The sequence below is a fragment of the Schistosoma mansoni genome, chromosome 3, assembly GCF_000237925.1.
Source record: "Schistosoma mansoni strain Puerto Rico chromosome 3, complete genome".
Classification (NCBI taxonomy): Eukaryota; Metazoa; Platyhelminthes; class Trematoda; order Strigeidida; family Schistosomatidae; genus Schistosoma; species Schistosoma mansoni.
In genome coordinates, this window is record NC_031497.1 from 18,460,100 (window position 1) to 18,475,925 (window position 15,826).

The following is a 15,826-nucleotide window of genomic DNA, read 5'->3' on the forward strand; positions in this document are numbered from 1 at the left end:
ATCTCTTTATATTCATAATTTTTTTCACATAAAATATATGAATCTTCTTCAGAGAAAAAAAAAGAAATGAAAAGCGTAAAATAAAAAAAAGAATAAACTTAAGTAAATCTATTAATGATCGTTTATTAATCTGTTTAATTAAATAGGTTCATTCTTTACATATTATTAGTAGTAGTATTGGTATTAGTAGTGTTAGTAGTAGTATCGGTATGTTTAGCTTCATTTATCCTGGTATATCAATTAAATCACCTGTTATTGATGATATAGTTGATGTCGTTGTCATATATGGTGCTTCCCATATTAATATACCATTATCTAATTTTGCTATTAATTTATTTTGATCTACATTAATTGGTATTGTATTTTCATGTAAAAATTCACGTGCAATTTTAGTTTTTTGATTATTTTCAATATTATTACCTTTTTGTTTAATCATTATGGTAAGTAAACCATTTTTTAAATGAATATTTAAATCTTCTGGTTTAACATCTAAACCAACTTTCATACTTTGTGTATAAAATTTTGTTGGTTTAGTTAGATGATTACTATTATTGTTAGTAGTAGTAGTAGTATTTGATGTTGTTGTTGTTGCTGTCGATGTTGTATGATTGATTAATCGATTTATTGGATTATTGTAATGATTTTGTATTGATATATTATTAATGGAATCATTCTCATCGAAACTATTTGTAACTGGGAGTATATGTAATGGACGTTGAGATTTTAATGTACTATTATTTAACATTTTATGTTCATTTTGATAATAATAATTATGATTATTATGATTAGGATGAGTATTCTGTAAGAATGGTGATTGAGATTGATGATGATTTAAAGTTGATGGTTTAGAAGATTGTTTCAAATAAGTTGATTGATTTTTTCCTACTTCAACACGAATATTTTGTACATTATTGGCAGGATTTGATTGATGATGAATTTGATTAGTTTCAACACGTACAGGTATATGAATTGGTTCCGTTTTTGTAAAAGAATTACTTCTACTATAACGATTTGATAATCTATGTGTATTTGAATAATTTGATGGATTTGTTTTTTTCATATGAAATGATTTATTAAAATTATTTGGTAAATTTGTAAATGATGAATTACGATGTCGTGTTTCACTAGAAAATGATGTACGTAATCTAGGTGAATCTGTTAATGAATTACGATATGTCGGCGAACATGATATTCCCCAATTAATATGACGTTTTGAATTAGGACTCATTTGTGAACTTCTTAAAATTGGTTGTTCACGTCTATTTACATCAGCACATAATAATAATGTATTTTTATTTAAAATGGTACTTTTTAATGTATTTAAATCAACAGATTGTGGTAATTGTATTTCACGTCTAAATTCTTGTTTATATTTTTCACCAGTTGGTTTAATCTCTTCATGATTTAAACTTATTGTAACATCTTGTGATTGTCTTGTAATTCGTATACTCTCTTCTGGATAACCTTGTAAATCTACTTCAATACAATATTTTGATTTTCCATAAGAATCATGAGTATAATATTCTTTACATGGTGTAATAGAATTTAATAAATTTCCTCCAGATCGATATTCCATTGAATTACGATTTAAAATAGGAATTGGTGGTGGACGTTGCATGGTTATATAATCAATCCGATACTAACATTTGCATTTATGTAATCTTCTAAACAGTTTTGTTCCTTTTTATATTACAATAATTTTTTTTATATATTTATTCTTAAGATAATTGGTTGATTTAGTGTGCTGATTTCTATTGGTTGTCTTTCATTTCAAGGTCACATGTGTTAAATATATCAGCCAATCAGAATAAAATAGATTATTGGTAGGGTTAGTTTTTATTGATGCACTCTTGCATTGTAAATTTATTAAAAATGGTAAAGATCATTAGAATATTTTTTTTATTTTGTGTCTATTGAGTGTGTATATGTGTATACATGTCTATTAATCATGATATGATTGGTTAATTAAATGGTTGTTATATTTACTTTATTTGTCTTCTATTGTAGTATATATAAAACGAATTGTGCATTGGTGATACTTTAAAAGATTTTGATAGATTTACATCATTTTGAAAAAAAAACTTTTTTATGTTCGTCATATTGTTGGAACCCTTTTTCTTCTATAACATTTTATTGTGCTAATCTTTTAGTTTTAGTTTTATATTACAGGTAAATTACTTACTTACAATCTGTATTTTCCTTGTTTTAATCATTTTGTTGATAGTTACAATATTATTCTTACATTTTTTCATAGGATTAATCAATAAGTTTGTGTGTGTGTGTTTGTGTACTTATACTCTCTATCTCTCTCTTACATTCATTGATAAGTAGGTATGTTTATTAATAGCAACAATTATATTGTAAGTAAAGATAGATAGTGGCTAGCAGTGGAATCTAGGACACGTGTTTTGTCCCATTTGGGACTCATCAGCTGGATGTACCTGTATCTCAGAGTAGTCCTAAACATCAATTGGAAGATTTAACCAAACAATGCTAAATGAATTTAAGTCTTGTAACAGTTACTTATTAAAAAATTCAATAAATTTTTTACTTGACTATCTTGTAATGTTTATTACTTGTTTAATTTTTTTTTCAATTCCAAACAAATAAAATAACATGAAGATTATTAAGAAAAAAAGAAAAAAAAAGCGAAGCTTGGTAACATGCAGAATTTTTTTAAAAAAAATTGGTTATAAACTAACTAACACTTTGTAATAAAAATTTACAATTTTTCTAATATAATAAAAAAAATAAATCATATGATTATATAAAGGGTATATTATTGTAATTATGTAATATGAATCATGTGTAGTTTTGAGATGCTGGAGAAGATTTGTAGGTCAGGTGGATGATTTTAATGGAGTTTTGTTCTCTGAACTGGATGGTTTGGTCGTAGAGCTTTCATCCTACCTCTGAACGACATCATCATAACAAACTTCGGATAGAAGATCTCCTTCAATTATTGGCTTCATAATAAAATCCCTAAAACTTTGTCTAAATTCAACTTTATTTAGATTCAAAGAGATTCTTTACAAACAAACAAATGGAGTGCTCATGAGATCCCTTATTCCACTAGTTATTATTAATTTGTTGACATCCCATATAGAATCATATATATTTGTCAGTGTCATTAGACCAAGCATTTGGCTTAGATATGTAGATGACATTATTCCTAAGAATCTTTTCTAATTTGATCAATACTTTTTTAGCTTAAATCAAATTCACTATGGACAATAAAAATGAACTCAGTGAACAACCATTTTTTGACTTTCTATATTCACAAAGAATTCCAAATGAATGTCTTAATGTTATCATTTACCGCAAGTTGGCATACTCAATTCGTTGTTACATTGATTTCAACTCAGAACCTTCACCTAATTTCAAAAAATTTTTTGGCTTTAAACTTATTCAGATGTTCTTCTAAGATGAATAGAAACAAAAAAAACAGTGGAATATAATTACTATATAGTATATGGTAATTTTCTCATGAATTTTACTAAAAGTACACTAAAACGAAATGTTCTTTTGTCAAAGATTAAATTTTTTTCTCATAGTTGAAATCATGAGTCAATTAAAGCTAGACCACCATGGAAAACCTGGAAGTACTGGACGACTAGCTAGACCTATTGTGGGACTCCTCAGAAGTGCGCATCCACGATCCTACACTCGCGAGATTCGAACCGAGGACCTACCAGTCTTGAGCCAGAGCCCTTAACCGATAGACCACTGAGCCGGCATCCAAGGGTGTTAATGTCTAACTTCAATGTCCAGCTTCAACTGACTCATGGTTCCAACTATGAAAATACTAATATTCTCCACAAAACCCCCTTCTGATCTAAATTTTTTTATCAAAAAGTTTTTTCTTACTTTCGTGTTATCAAATCAAGAAGAAAAAACGAAAAAGAAAAAGAGAAATGAAAAATGAAGAAAAACAAAATCTAATGAAATATGATTTAACATTTTAAATTGACGCATTAAAATATTTAATTTTAGTCAATATGTAATAATAATACAGTTTATCATAAAATAATAATAATAAATAATATAATAAAAGAAAGTGAGGCTGCTAGGGAACAGGGCTCTCAACCGTGCAATAGCTCGGCATTTATGTTGGGGATGCCAAATCCCCAGAACTTACTTGATAAGTGGCTCAATTTTGTAATTTTACTTTGGAAATTTGAATTTAGCTGTTTTCGCGCCAAACGTGCTCTTTTTACCTTCACACCATATTTCCCACTTGTAACTATCTTAAACGCTATTGGTCCATTGTTTCTTTGTGTGTGCTATTTATTAACGATACTCAAGGACATTTTGTTGCTGTATAAATACGCTTAAAACAAGCAAAAACAGATAACTTGTTGAAATATCTAGAGGGTAGAATCAAATAGCCCAGATGTTCAAGCAGTTTGCCAGTTGCTCATTGGTTGCTTTTTGACCTGTTCAATTGTATACACTAGCTGAATGAAATACATTTTGTGCATGAAATAACGATCTTGATTACCCAATATGTCCATAAATTTAGTCAGTTGTTTAGTGGTTCTATTGTGGTATATACTACTTATGTCGACATAAGCAGCATGTAACACCAATCAGGCCTGGTAATAGAATGCTGGGAAGATTGAATCGAAGAGAACAGGGGCAGAGAATACTTGTTACGGCAATGAAGGAACGATGAAGTTCGAGACTATTGATGGATGATCTGCAAATCAAGTATTGAACATATGGTTTTCACATTTTACCAAAGAACTTTCTGATCCCGTATTAAAACACAATTGGTTATCCCCACCTGACCTCTCGTTCATTATACTAATTTCTATATGATTAATTAATTGGTTTGTTAGTGGTAATTATGCAGTTAATTTCTGAGTACGCCACCTCAATTACTGTGGTATATGAATGCATTAGTTGCAGTATCTTAGCATTAATGATATTGCTTCTGATGACAACAACAGTATTCATATCATCGAAGTGTTTGTAATTGTTATAACTGTGAAGAACCGGTATTTGCTACAAAAAAACCATGAGATCCGCACCATTAGACAAAACTGTTAGGAAAAGCAGATTTTATTCACTATCCATAATACTAACATAATTTTAATCAAATCAACTTATCTGTATGTCGACTGTACTCACATTTGATAATTAATCGACAAGTCTTAAACATAACCCAAATAGAGGGAATACAAAATGGTCGATAGAATTCAGTCGACACTAAAAGTTTAGACAAACATGACATTGTTCACTAATCAGTGGTCAGTCAATTGCGGAACTAAAAATATTGAACAGATAATAAATTTCATATTTGTGCTTCATCTGTAGTGTAAACGTACATCACCAACATAGATTCAAACTTATAACGTCTAATACTTTTTGGTCGACTGAATAGGACGATATGATACACATATCCAATTTCAGTAAATTCATAATGTACCCGGACGATCATGATAATATTTGTTTTACTCCATAACGTAGTTGAAATTTACCGATTTCAAAGTCTCATTTGAACCACAGATAATCCATTTTTGAGCTATTCATTAGTGATGGATATTAGCAAATTGATTTGTACTAATCATGTTATTCAAAAAGCGGTACTCCACCGATATGGACAAAATTCACATTGAATTAATACAAAACATATTATACTGAATAAACCAACAGCTGATGATCGTGTTATTATTTGAACTGTCGATAAAATCCACAGGAAGCATACGTTCAAGCTCGAAAGTATTAGCCAAGTTTCAGAATTATTTTAGTAAAAGTAACTTACTTACGCCTGTCAACCCTCATGGAGAAGCACAGGCTACCCACAAGCGTTCTCCAGACAACTCTGTCTTGAACAATCCTTTCCAGTTCTTTCCAGTTACTATTCGTCCTTTCCATGTTTTCTTCCAATCCCCAACACAATGTGCTCTTTGGCCTTCCTCTTTTCCTCTTCCCTTCTTCATTCCAAGTCAATGCTTGCTTCGTGATGCAGTTTGATGATTTTCACAATGTACGTCTTATCCACTTCAAACGTCTTTTCCTAATTTCCTCTTTAGCTGAAAACTGGTTTGTTCCCTCTCACAACAGACTGGCGCTGATTGTAACATGTCAACAGAAACTGAGTATATTGCGTAGATAATTGTTTATAAATACTTGCACATTTTTTCATGATGGTTGCGGTAGTTCTCCGTAAACATAAAAGTAGGCTAAAGAATAATTCGATATGTAAAGTATTGCCTTGGAAGAAAACCCAGAAACTTTTGGCTCAGTAGAGAGTTTTTTGGTGGATTTATCCCGATGATTATATGAAAACAGATTGGTCTGATGGGTTTGAAAATCTATTTTAATAACAGTTTTATTAGCAAACCGTTTCTGATCCCATTTCGGTTGAATTTCAACACATTATCTTACGATACTAATCAATCTCATATCTAATAAGTATTAATATTCATCTAGTGTCTATTACATTACTGATAAATATTCTTGTTCTTAACAATCAATTTTTCAGTCTCTTAATAAAGAAAAGCATTTTATTTCCTATGGTTTTTCATTACTAAACTCGGCAAATTGTCGTTACTAACATGTATTTTATTGATTATCATTGTGAAAGAGCATAGATTTACGATTGCAAACTTGTAGAAACGAATACCTTGAAATAGAAAACTCGTCACTGAACTAGCCTTTCCTGTTTTTTTTTACAAATATCTCCATGGATGTATTCCATTTGTTTAAAATATTTTCCCAATTATTATACTATTGTATTTCGTTTGATTAGTCAAACATAAAATGTAGAACCCTTCAGACATTGATTTTTCATAAATTAACACTGATCAGAATGGTATAATTACAATCTCATAGTTACTGGTGTTTTCCATTGAATTTAAAAATGGTTTTGTTATCTACTGTCATAGTCATGAGTATTACGATCAATGTATATGGGTCATATTTGGTCTCTCCTTCAAATGATGACTTTTTTATATTACTTGAATAATATTATATTTGCATTGTGCTATCTGCACCAATCGAATTACTCTTGACGAAGAAGCTTTGGAAGTTGTGAAAACCTTTACATATCTGGGCAGCATCATCGATGAACGCGATGGATCTGATGAAGATGTAAGGGCGTGGATAGGCAGAGCAAGAGTAGCATATTTACAATTACAGAACATTTGGAACTCAAAACAATTGTCAACCAACATCAACATCAGAATTTTTCATACAAATGTCATGACAGTTCTACTGCATGGAGCGGAAACCTGGAGAACTACGAAGACCATCATCCAGAAGATACAAGTGTATTAACAGTTGTCTACGCAAGATACTTTGGATCCGTTGGCCAGACACTATCAGCAACAAACCGGATTCCATCCAGTGGAGGAAGAAATCAGGAGGAAGCGCTGGAAGTGGATTGGGCACACTTTGAGGAAATCACCCAATTGCGTCCCAAGACAAGCCCTCACATGGAATCCTGAAGGCCAAAGGAAAAGAGGAAGACCAAAAAACACATTATGTCGAGAAATGGAGACAGACATGAAAAAAATGAACAACAATTGGATATAAGTAGAAAAGAAGGCCCAGGACAGAGTGGGTTGTAGAATGCTGGTCGGTGGCCTATGCTCCATTGGGAGTAACAGGCGTAAGTAAGTAAGTATTGTGCTATCAATCGATCAGTATTAAAAAAAGTATTACTGAAAAAATAGTAACTAGAGTCATTTTATTAATTCTCTTTCTATCTTTCCAACTAAATAACACATCACAACGGACTGATGAACAAGGTGATGTTGATCTAATTTTAGATTGATAGTCATTTTACCACATGATTAAATCGAATTTGATCAGTAAACACTAAGAACATTGATTTTATTAGAATTCACTATTCATTTTTTATCATTGTTTAATTTTGAGAAATAAGAAAATCAGTTGTACATTCATTTTACATCAGTTCCAATAAATTCTAAAATAAACAATTTTGTTAGTTTAAAACAATGGGGATCCTTCTTATTAACTCGAGTTGTAATCGATATATATGTGGAGAGATATGTATACAGTAGATAGATAGATAGATAGATGGATAGATAAATCATCAAATCAAATGTTCATAGCATTTAAATTAGTCATTAGTCTTCTTTACTGATTTTGTTTTCTTATGTACAGATCATTAGTTCTAAAAATAAATCACCATTGTTTATTAGTAATAGAAAATTCAATAACATTAATAACGAGCACAAGCTGATACATATACAATACACAGCGGTAAATTCGGTCTACGTAATACTGTTGCTAAGTAAGTAACATAATTATTTAAAACAAATAATATACAACATCCCTATGAATAATATAAGTTGAATACATGTAGATAAGTTAAATTTTCATAGTTGAAAGCGTGAAGCTAGACCACCAGGGAAAACCTGGAAGCACTGGACAGCCAACTCGTCTTATTGTGGGACTCCTCAGCAGTGCGTATCCACGACCTCGCCTCGCGAGATTCGAACTCAGGACCTATCAGTCTCGCACCAGAGCACTTAACCGATAGTTAAATTCTATCAATAGTATATGGTTAAACAATCTAAAATAAAAAAAATTTATGCATCATTCAATACTATCAGTTAGAATAGGATGGACGTTAAATAAGAAGAATATATTTGTAAAATCTCAGCGAATGAATTTGAAGCAAATCCAACGTTTCGCTTGGAAATCTGTTCCAAGCTTTTCATTTTTACAAATATATTATTCCTATTGAATGTCTTACATCAACTCGGTGCCCAAATACTGTGAAACTATTAGCTCTATTTCGTATAGAATAGGTTAGTTTGTTTATTTATCAGCTGGTCTATTTCATATATTTATATATAGTACAGAAAAGTTTAAATGATTGTTTCTCGAACAGAATACATTACTATTTTATTCCAATAGTATATATTATATTGTAAACATTGAAATAAAACTGTAGGATATAGAAGAAAACTGTTCTAAAGAAGAAAAAGGAAGGGTTAGTTTATGGTTTACATCATGAATTGATCATAGTCAAACAATCGTTAATAGCTAAGAAACACCTCTGGGAACTGTTTTCTTGCAGTGTAGGAAATCTCAACAGTGAGTACAGATAATTCTATTGTGGACTGAACCCAGGGCATTTAAGATTCATAGTGAGAGGTTAATCTTTAGATTAATAAGTCAGTACGTGATTGTTTGTATTTTGTATTGTAGTGATTATGGGGTATTGTCTAACATCCAATATAATCAAATTTGTAACTCAATGAGGAGATATATATAATTGTCAACAAACAGAATTAGGATCAAGAATGTTCAACTTGTTGTTATGGCTAGTTATCATATAAATCCTGTTTTCCTACTTCATGTTCCAAAGAAAAAGATGAACTGAATGTATACATTGTTAAAGAATTCTTAAATAACAAACTCTTATCATCACATTATTTGTTTAATATAATCTCTGAGATAAGATGGTGGTTGGAGGTAGTCAACAGGAAACCCTTAACTCGGGTTTCATGCTACTTGGCACTCATCAGCAAGGTGTACCTGTAAACTTGAGGGAACTGGTGCTCCTTGATCGATAGTATTCAATCTGCAGTAGGAAGGACTTGACATACATGACATTGATCACAACCAATTGAAGTAACACATTTCATGTTATGTGAAAAAAATGCATAAAAGAGTTGTACATGTTTAAAATGTTATTCATTCATTTTCACTTATTTATTTAAAATATTAGCTGATTTAATAATTTATACAGTCAATAATTCATTTGATATTGTTTGTTTGAATCTTCTCATTGATGTTTACGACTGTAATTGATCAATCACTTATTAGTAATACGAGCATCGTGTGCGGATTGACTCGATATTGCTTTAAGTTACTAGTATTATAAGAAAAGATGGAAGTTGGTTAGCAGTGGAATCCAGGACATGCGTTTCGTCCTTTTTCAAGACTCATCATATATATATATATGATTCATACGTGTTTATATATGAATACTTAGAAGTAAGCATATTAGAATTCATGGAAAAACATATCTTCAAGATGTAAAAAGAAACAGTGTCTTTTAGAATTATGGTTTATTAAAGTATTTTCACATATGTGATAGTATTATTATCATCATTACATCTGATCCGTGACTGTTAGTGGAAATCATTACCATCATTTCGTCACAGACTCAGTCACCAGTCAGATGTATCTGCATCTGAGTAATGATGTTCGCGTTGATATTTAAACCTAGTATTTATCACTTCAAGCATCAACATGATATATCATTATCTACTAAATGTATATGGCCATATGAAATTATTCAATCGACATAAATGTATCACTAACAGTTTGTAGTTTCACGTTGATTATATTGACCATTGAATTTCGATTAATCGAACCAAGATCAATCACATTGAAAACTTGTAAATAATAGAGCCGTATAATTTATCCACTCCGGATCCATATATGCCACCCACCCTCAAATTGAATATTTAAGTTTCTTTAAAAATAGAACGTAATCCCCTTATGATTCAAAATTAAGTGGTTACCATTATTCAAAATGTAATAACTTTGTAGTGCATATCAACTATTGATAGCTAGTTGATTTCCGATTTAGCTGTCTTTATGCATAAGCCGCAAGTTTTCGTTTGAACACTTTGATGTAGATACTTCGAAACTTTTTTTACCATTAATATGCACATGATGAATATTTTATTTAAGTAATGTTGATAAACATTTGATTTGATTTAGTTTGCCAATGATTTGTCGGTCCATGTTGAATCATGCCATGAATTTCTTTAAAATTATGTATTTTTTTCCATACAAATTCATAAAATTATTAGATAATTGATAAACTACCCTACAATTGTAAACAAGTATCTTCCGGTAATCAACGATGGATAGTGGCTAGCAGTGGAATCCAGGTCGCGCTTTTCGTCCTATTTCGGACCCGTCAGCTGGATGTACCTGCATCTCAGATTTGATGTTCACTATGTGACTCGAACCCAGTATCTTTCGCTTCAAACACCATTGCGTTATCCACTTAGCTACTGAGTCCTGATAGCCACTTGCTTGTGCAATGTGGTGAAGTTGAATTTTACTTAGTATTGTTTGTTTGGATCTTCCCATTGATGTTTTTGGGACTGCAAGTATCTTCCGGTGTTTATTATTATTATTATTAATAATACCATGATTAATTAAATCTGTATGTAACGAAATGAATCCAAGTTGTCTGATTGTTAATTTTAGCGATTTTCCGTTTTCTATTTGGCTGACCTTTTGTTTGTTGTTATTGTTGATGTTGTTTTTGTTTAATTTTGTGAAGGTCATTTGGTAAAAAACAAAATAAAATCTCAGTTTACTAATCATCACCAATAATCATCGTAGTTTTTCTATTATTTGAGTGAAGGAACTAATCAAAAATAGACTGATAATACTTCGAACAAATTCACATTTATTTAAATTCTTTAAAAAAAGACCATTCATGTTAAAAAAATATAACTGAAAACCTTGTTAAAAGTAAGTATAATCCTGAACCAATCAGGATTACAGGAAAGATATCAAAGTCAAGCCAGGTCTCTTAATGTTAAACAGTTTGCCGAGCCCCGTCAAGGTCAAGGACAATCAACATGGATCGATCAATTGCACACCATGGTCAGTTACATGAGGCAGTGGCTCCACATTGGATTTCTATGACATGCTAATACTCATATATCTTGTTACCTATTGAGAGTATTTATTCTGGCCAGTCACTTAAGAAGTTAAGTGACCTGGGTACTACGATAATATCATCTAAATTGAGCACTAACAACGAGGCTTGACTTCGACGTAAGCTAGGTGGTCACATCTTTCCTGTCCAACTTGAGTAAACTATGACTATCCACACAGAACACAAACATTGATGACATATAACCTTAACTCATCCTTAGTGGTTTTGTCTAAAGATTGTCTAGGACGTATACTACAGTTTATCGAAGCCTTATTCATATGGAATTTCAAACCCTGCTTGTATTTTTAAAAACAATTTCAACCCACACTAAACCTACGTGGATAATATTGTTTTATTATCCAAAGTGCTGAGCTTCATATTGTTTTTCACATTATTTTCTTGATTATTAACTCTATTTCCTCTTACCTTCCATTTGTCTAGTTGACCTTTTGTTTTTATACATAAATATTCTTAACAAGTATATGTATGATCAAATTGTTCTAAATGTACTACGCTAATATATCACATAGTTGTCATTGGTTTTGTCTTCTTAAAATATTCTTCATAAATTTTTCGATTTTGTATAGTAATTTATCCATTTGTAAGTTCTGTTGAACTCTGTCTCTAGCTCTTCTAGAGTTACTGCCGGTCCCAAGCCCACACGAAGGAGGAGAGTTGGGCATGGGGTTAGCGACCCCAACCCGTAGAAAACTAACTCGCTAAAAAAACGCTAACCATAAAAAATAATTTAAACCTTTTAAACTCTGCCCTCTGAGTTGAAAGAAGAATTATGACGCCTCAGGATAAAAGTCGAGATTTTTCAGAAGTCACGAGGTCGATGCCCCTTCTAACAACCAGAGCAACAATTTTTATAGGTACATGGAACGTCCGGACAATGTGGGAGACCGGAAAGACCAGTCAAATAGTAATGAAAATGGGGAGATACAAATTGGCAAAACTTGGAATCAGCGAAACCCATTGGACACAAGCTAGACAGCAAAGGCTAGGTACGGAAGAGTTACTGTTGTACTCTGGTCACGAAGAGCAAAATCCCCCACACACTAAGGGAGTTGCTCTAATGCTGTCCAGAGAAACACGGAATGAACTTGTAGGATGGGAATCCCATGGATCCAGAATTATCAAAGCATCATTCAAAACAAAGAAGGAGGGGATCACAATGAATGTTATCCAATGTTATGCACCCACGAATGATAGCAACGGATCTCTATGGAAACCCTGAGAAAGATTCAAGAAATGAAGGACAAGAAGACAGCAATTAACAACAGCCGAACAAGAACAAGAAAATTCAAAACACAAACTGAATACACTGAAGCAAACAAGCAAGTGAAGAGGAGCATTAAAGCCGACTAGCAGAAATACATGGGAGAACTAGCAACGACGACGGAAAAAGCTGCAAGAGAAGGGAATATGAAACAACTATATGATACAACGAATAAACTAACAGGTAAATATAGTAAACCAGAGAGAACCGTCAGGAACGAACAAGGAAAGACAATCACTGAGATTTATGAACAGAGAAACAGATGGGTGGAACACTTCGAGGAACTCTTGAATAGGCCAGATCCACTGAATCCACCGAACATCGAAACAGCACACACAGACCTCCCTATAGATGTCACTCCGCCAACGATTGAAGCAATCAAGATGGCCATCAGACAAATCAAGAGCCGTAAATCAGCAGGACCTGACAATATACCAGCTGGAGCAATGAAGTCAGACATTGAAGTAACTGAAAACATGCTTCACCTTCTATTCAAGGAGATTTGAGAGGAGGAACAAGTGCCAACGGACTGGAAAGAAGGATATGTCATCAAGATACCAAAGAAAGGAGATCCGAGCAAATGTGAGAATTACAGAGGCATCAGTTTGTTGTGAGTACCAATAAAGGTTTTCAACAGAGTGTTGCTCAACCGGATAAAAGACACAATAGACGCTCGACTTCGAGATCAACAGGCTGGATGGTCAACCAAACCATTTTCAGATCATGGACAAGATTTGCACCTAATAATAAAGATTACGAAGATGTTGTACTCTCAGAGCCGGATCATTTAATTCTAGAGCTTTCACTGTCTTTTTAAACACTGTCGTCATCATCACCTCATAATTCGGAAAGATTCTATCTACAATAAAGATGAAACAGTTCAGAAAGTATAACATAACTAAAATATCACAAATTGTTTAAAATACTATCTGACCTTATTTAGACAACTATAACTGATAACAGTCAGTCACAAAAACCCTATACGCTTATAACCTTAACTTAATACACAAGCCTAACACCCAATACAAAAACTTAATCATTTTTTTTACTACAATGAATAGTATAATATGTAAGAGTTTATTAATCATATCAAACTATAATCCAACTGTAATTTTCTTGCTTTCCATTGTTAATTGTTTGGTAACTAAATACTGTTTCATGATTTACTAATCAGTAACTCAAAGTTATCAGTTTACTATATTTTTATTCTGATATGTAATATACACTTATTAAGATAAGTGTATATTGAACTAAAATGTTACATATATATGGAACGAAACATACCTTTAACATTTAAACAATATTATCGACTGATATCATATTTTACTATAACAAACAATATCAACCTTTAAATTCACTTAGTATTGTTTGTTTGAATCTTCCTATTGATGTATAGGACTACAACTGGTCAGTGGCTAGCAGTGGAGTCCAGGATGCGCGTTTCGTCCTACTTAGGACCGGTCAGCTGGATGTACCTGCATCTCAGATTTGATGTTCACTATGTGACTCGAACCCAGTATCTTTCGCTTCAAACACCATTGCGTTATCCACTTAGCTACTGAGTCCTGATAGCCACTTGCTTGTGCGATGGGGTGAAGTTTAAATTCACTTAGTATTGTTTGTTTGAATCTTCCCATTGATGTTTAGGACTGCAACTGGTCAGTCTCTAATTGGCATATGTGCATACTGTGTGTATAGCCTCGATATAGCCTTAATTCACAAGCAATATAGCTGAGTGGATAACGTGATGGCGTTTGAAGCAAAAGGTACTGGGTTCGAGTCACATAATGAACTCTGAGATGCAGGTACATCCAGCTGACCAGTCCTAAGTAGGATGAAAAGCGCGACCTGGATTCCACTGTTAGCCACTATCCATCTTTGCTTATAATATCAATCTTTATTTAATGAACTGTATTTTTTTCTTCAATCTTAAATATTCTACATTCTCAATTAAATGTCATGAATATAAATGAACTAATTTAATCTAATTTTATATATTTTTTAAAAAAAAGAATAAAACGATTAACAGAGTTTAAATAATCCGCCATAAATGCAATGATCTGATTGGTTATTAAAACATTTAATGGTATTTCATTCAATGATGAACTTATCATAAAGACAGATGTCATTATGAATAATATTGATACTTGTATTCTTTCTTTCATTCTTTCATTCTCTTTCTTTTATCTTCTTTTAAATGACATTTGTCAATGAAACACATATAAGGCGGTATGATTACAAAGAAGCTTCTATTTCATAAAAAAAAAGATTAAATGGTTGTAAAAGCTATAAGATAATTTACATTTCATATATGATTAGAGAATCCATTAAATTGGGGTATACATAGTTAACTCAATATAGTGTATAGAATCAGTATATATATATTAAACATACTAATTCAACATATTGAATTATTTTTTTCTGGTTAGCAGCTGCCTCAGCAGCAGTAGGTCTCAATATAAACAAAGGGGAAAGTAAAACTCTCCGATACAATACAGAATGCACCAATTGAATTACACTTGACGGAGAAGCTTTGGAAGTTGTGAAAACCTTTACATATCTGGGCAGCATCATCGATGAATACGGTGGATCTGATGCAGATATGAAGACGCGGATAGACAAAGCAAGAGTAGCATATTTCCAACTATAGAACATCTGGAACTCAAAACAATTGTCAACCAACATCAACATCAGAATTTTTCATACAAATGTCATGACAGTTTTACTGCATGGGGCGGAAACCTGGAGAACTACGAAGACCATCATCCAGAAGATACAAGTGTATTAACAGTTGTCTACGCAAGATACTTCGGATCCATTGGCCAGATACTATCAGCAACATTCTGATGTGGGAGAGAACAAACCAGATT

At 32.2% G+C, this 15,826-nt stretch overlaps 1 protein-coding gene across 1 annotated transcript; it reads right to left on the bottom strand.

Moving 5' to 3' along the window:
- Positions 1-223: 223 nt before the first annotated feature.
- Smp_138210 (hypothetical protein) lies at positions 224-1,647 on the bottom strand (the record flags this gene model as incomplete). Its single annotated transcript, XM_018799499.1, has 2 exons — positions 733-1,647; positions 224-498 (listed from the first exon to the last, which is right to left on the bottom strand). The coding sequence occupies exons 1-2, from the start codon at positions 1,616-1,618 to the stop codon at positions 224-226; spliced, it is 1,161 nt and encodes a 386-aa protein (XP_018651281.1). The 5' UTR covers positions 1,619-1,647.
- Between the last annotated feature and the right edge of the window lie 14,179 nt (positions 1,648-15,826).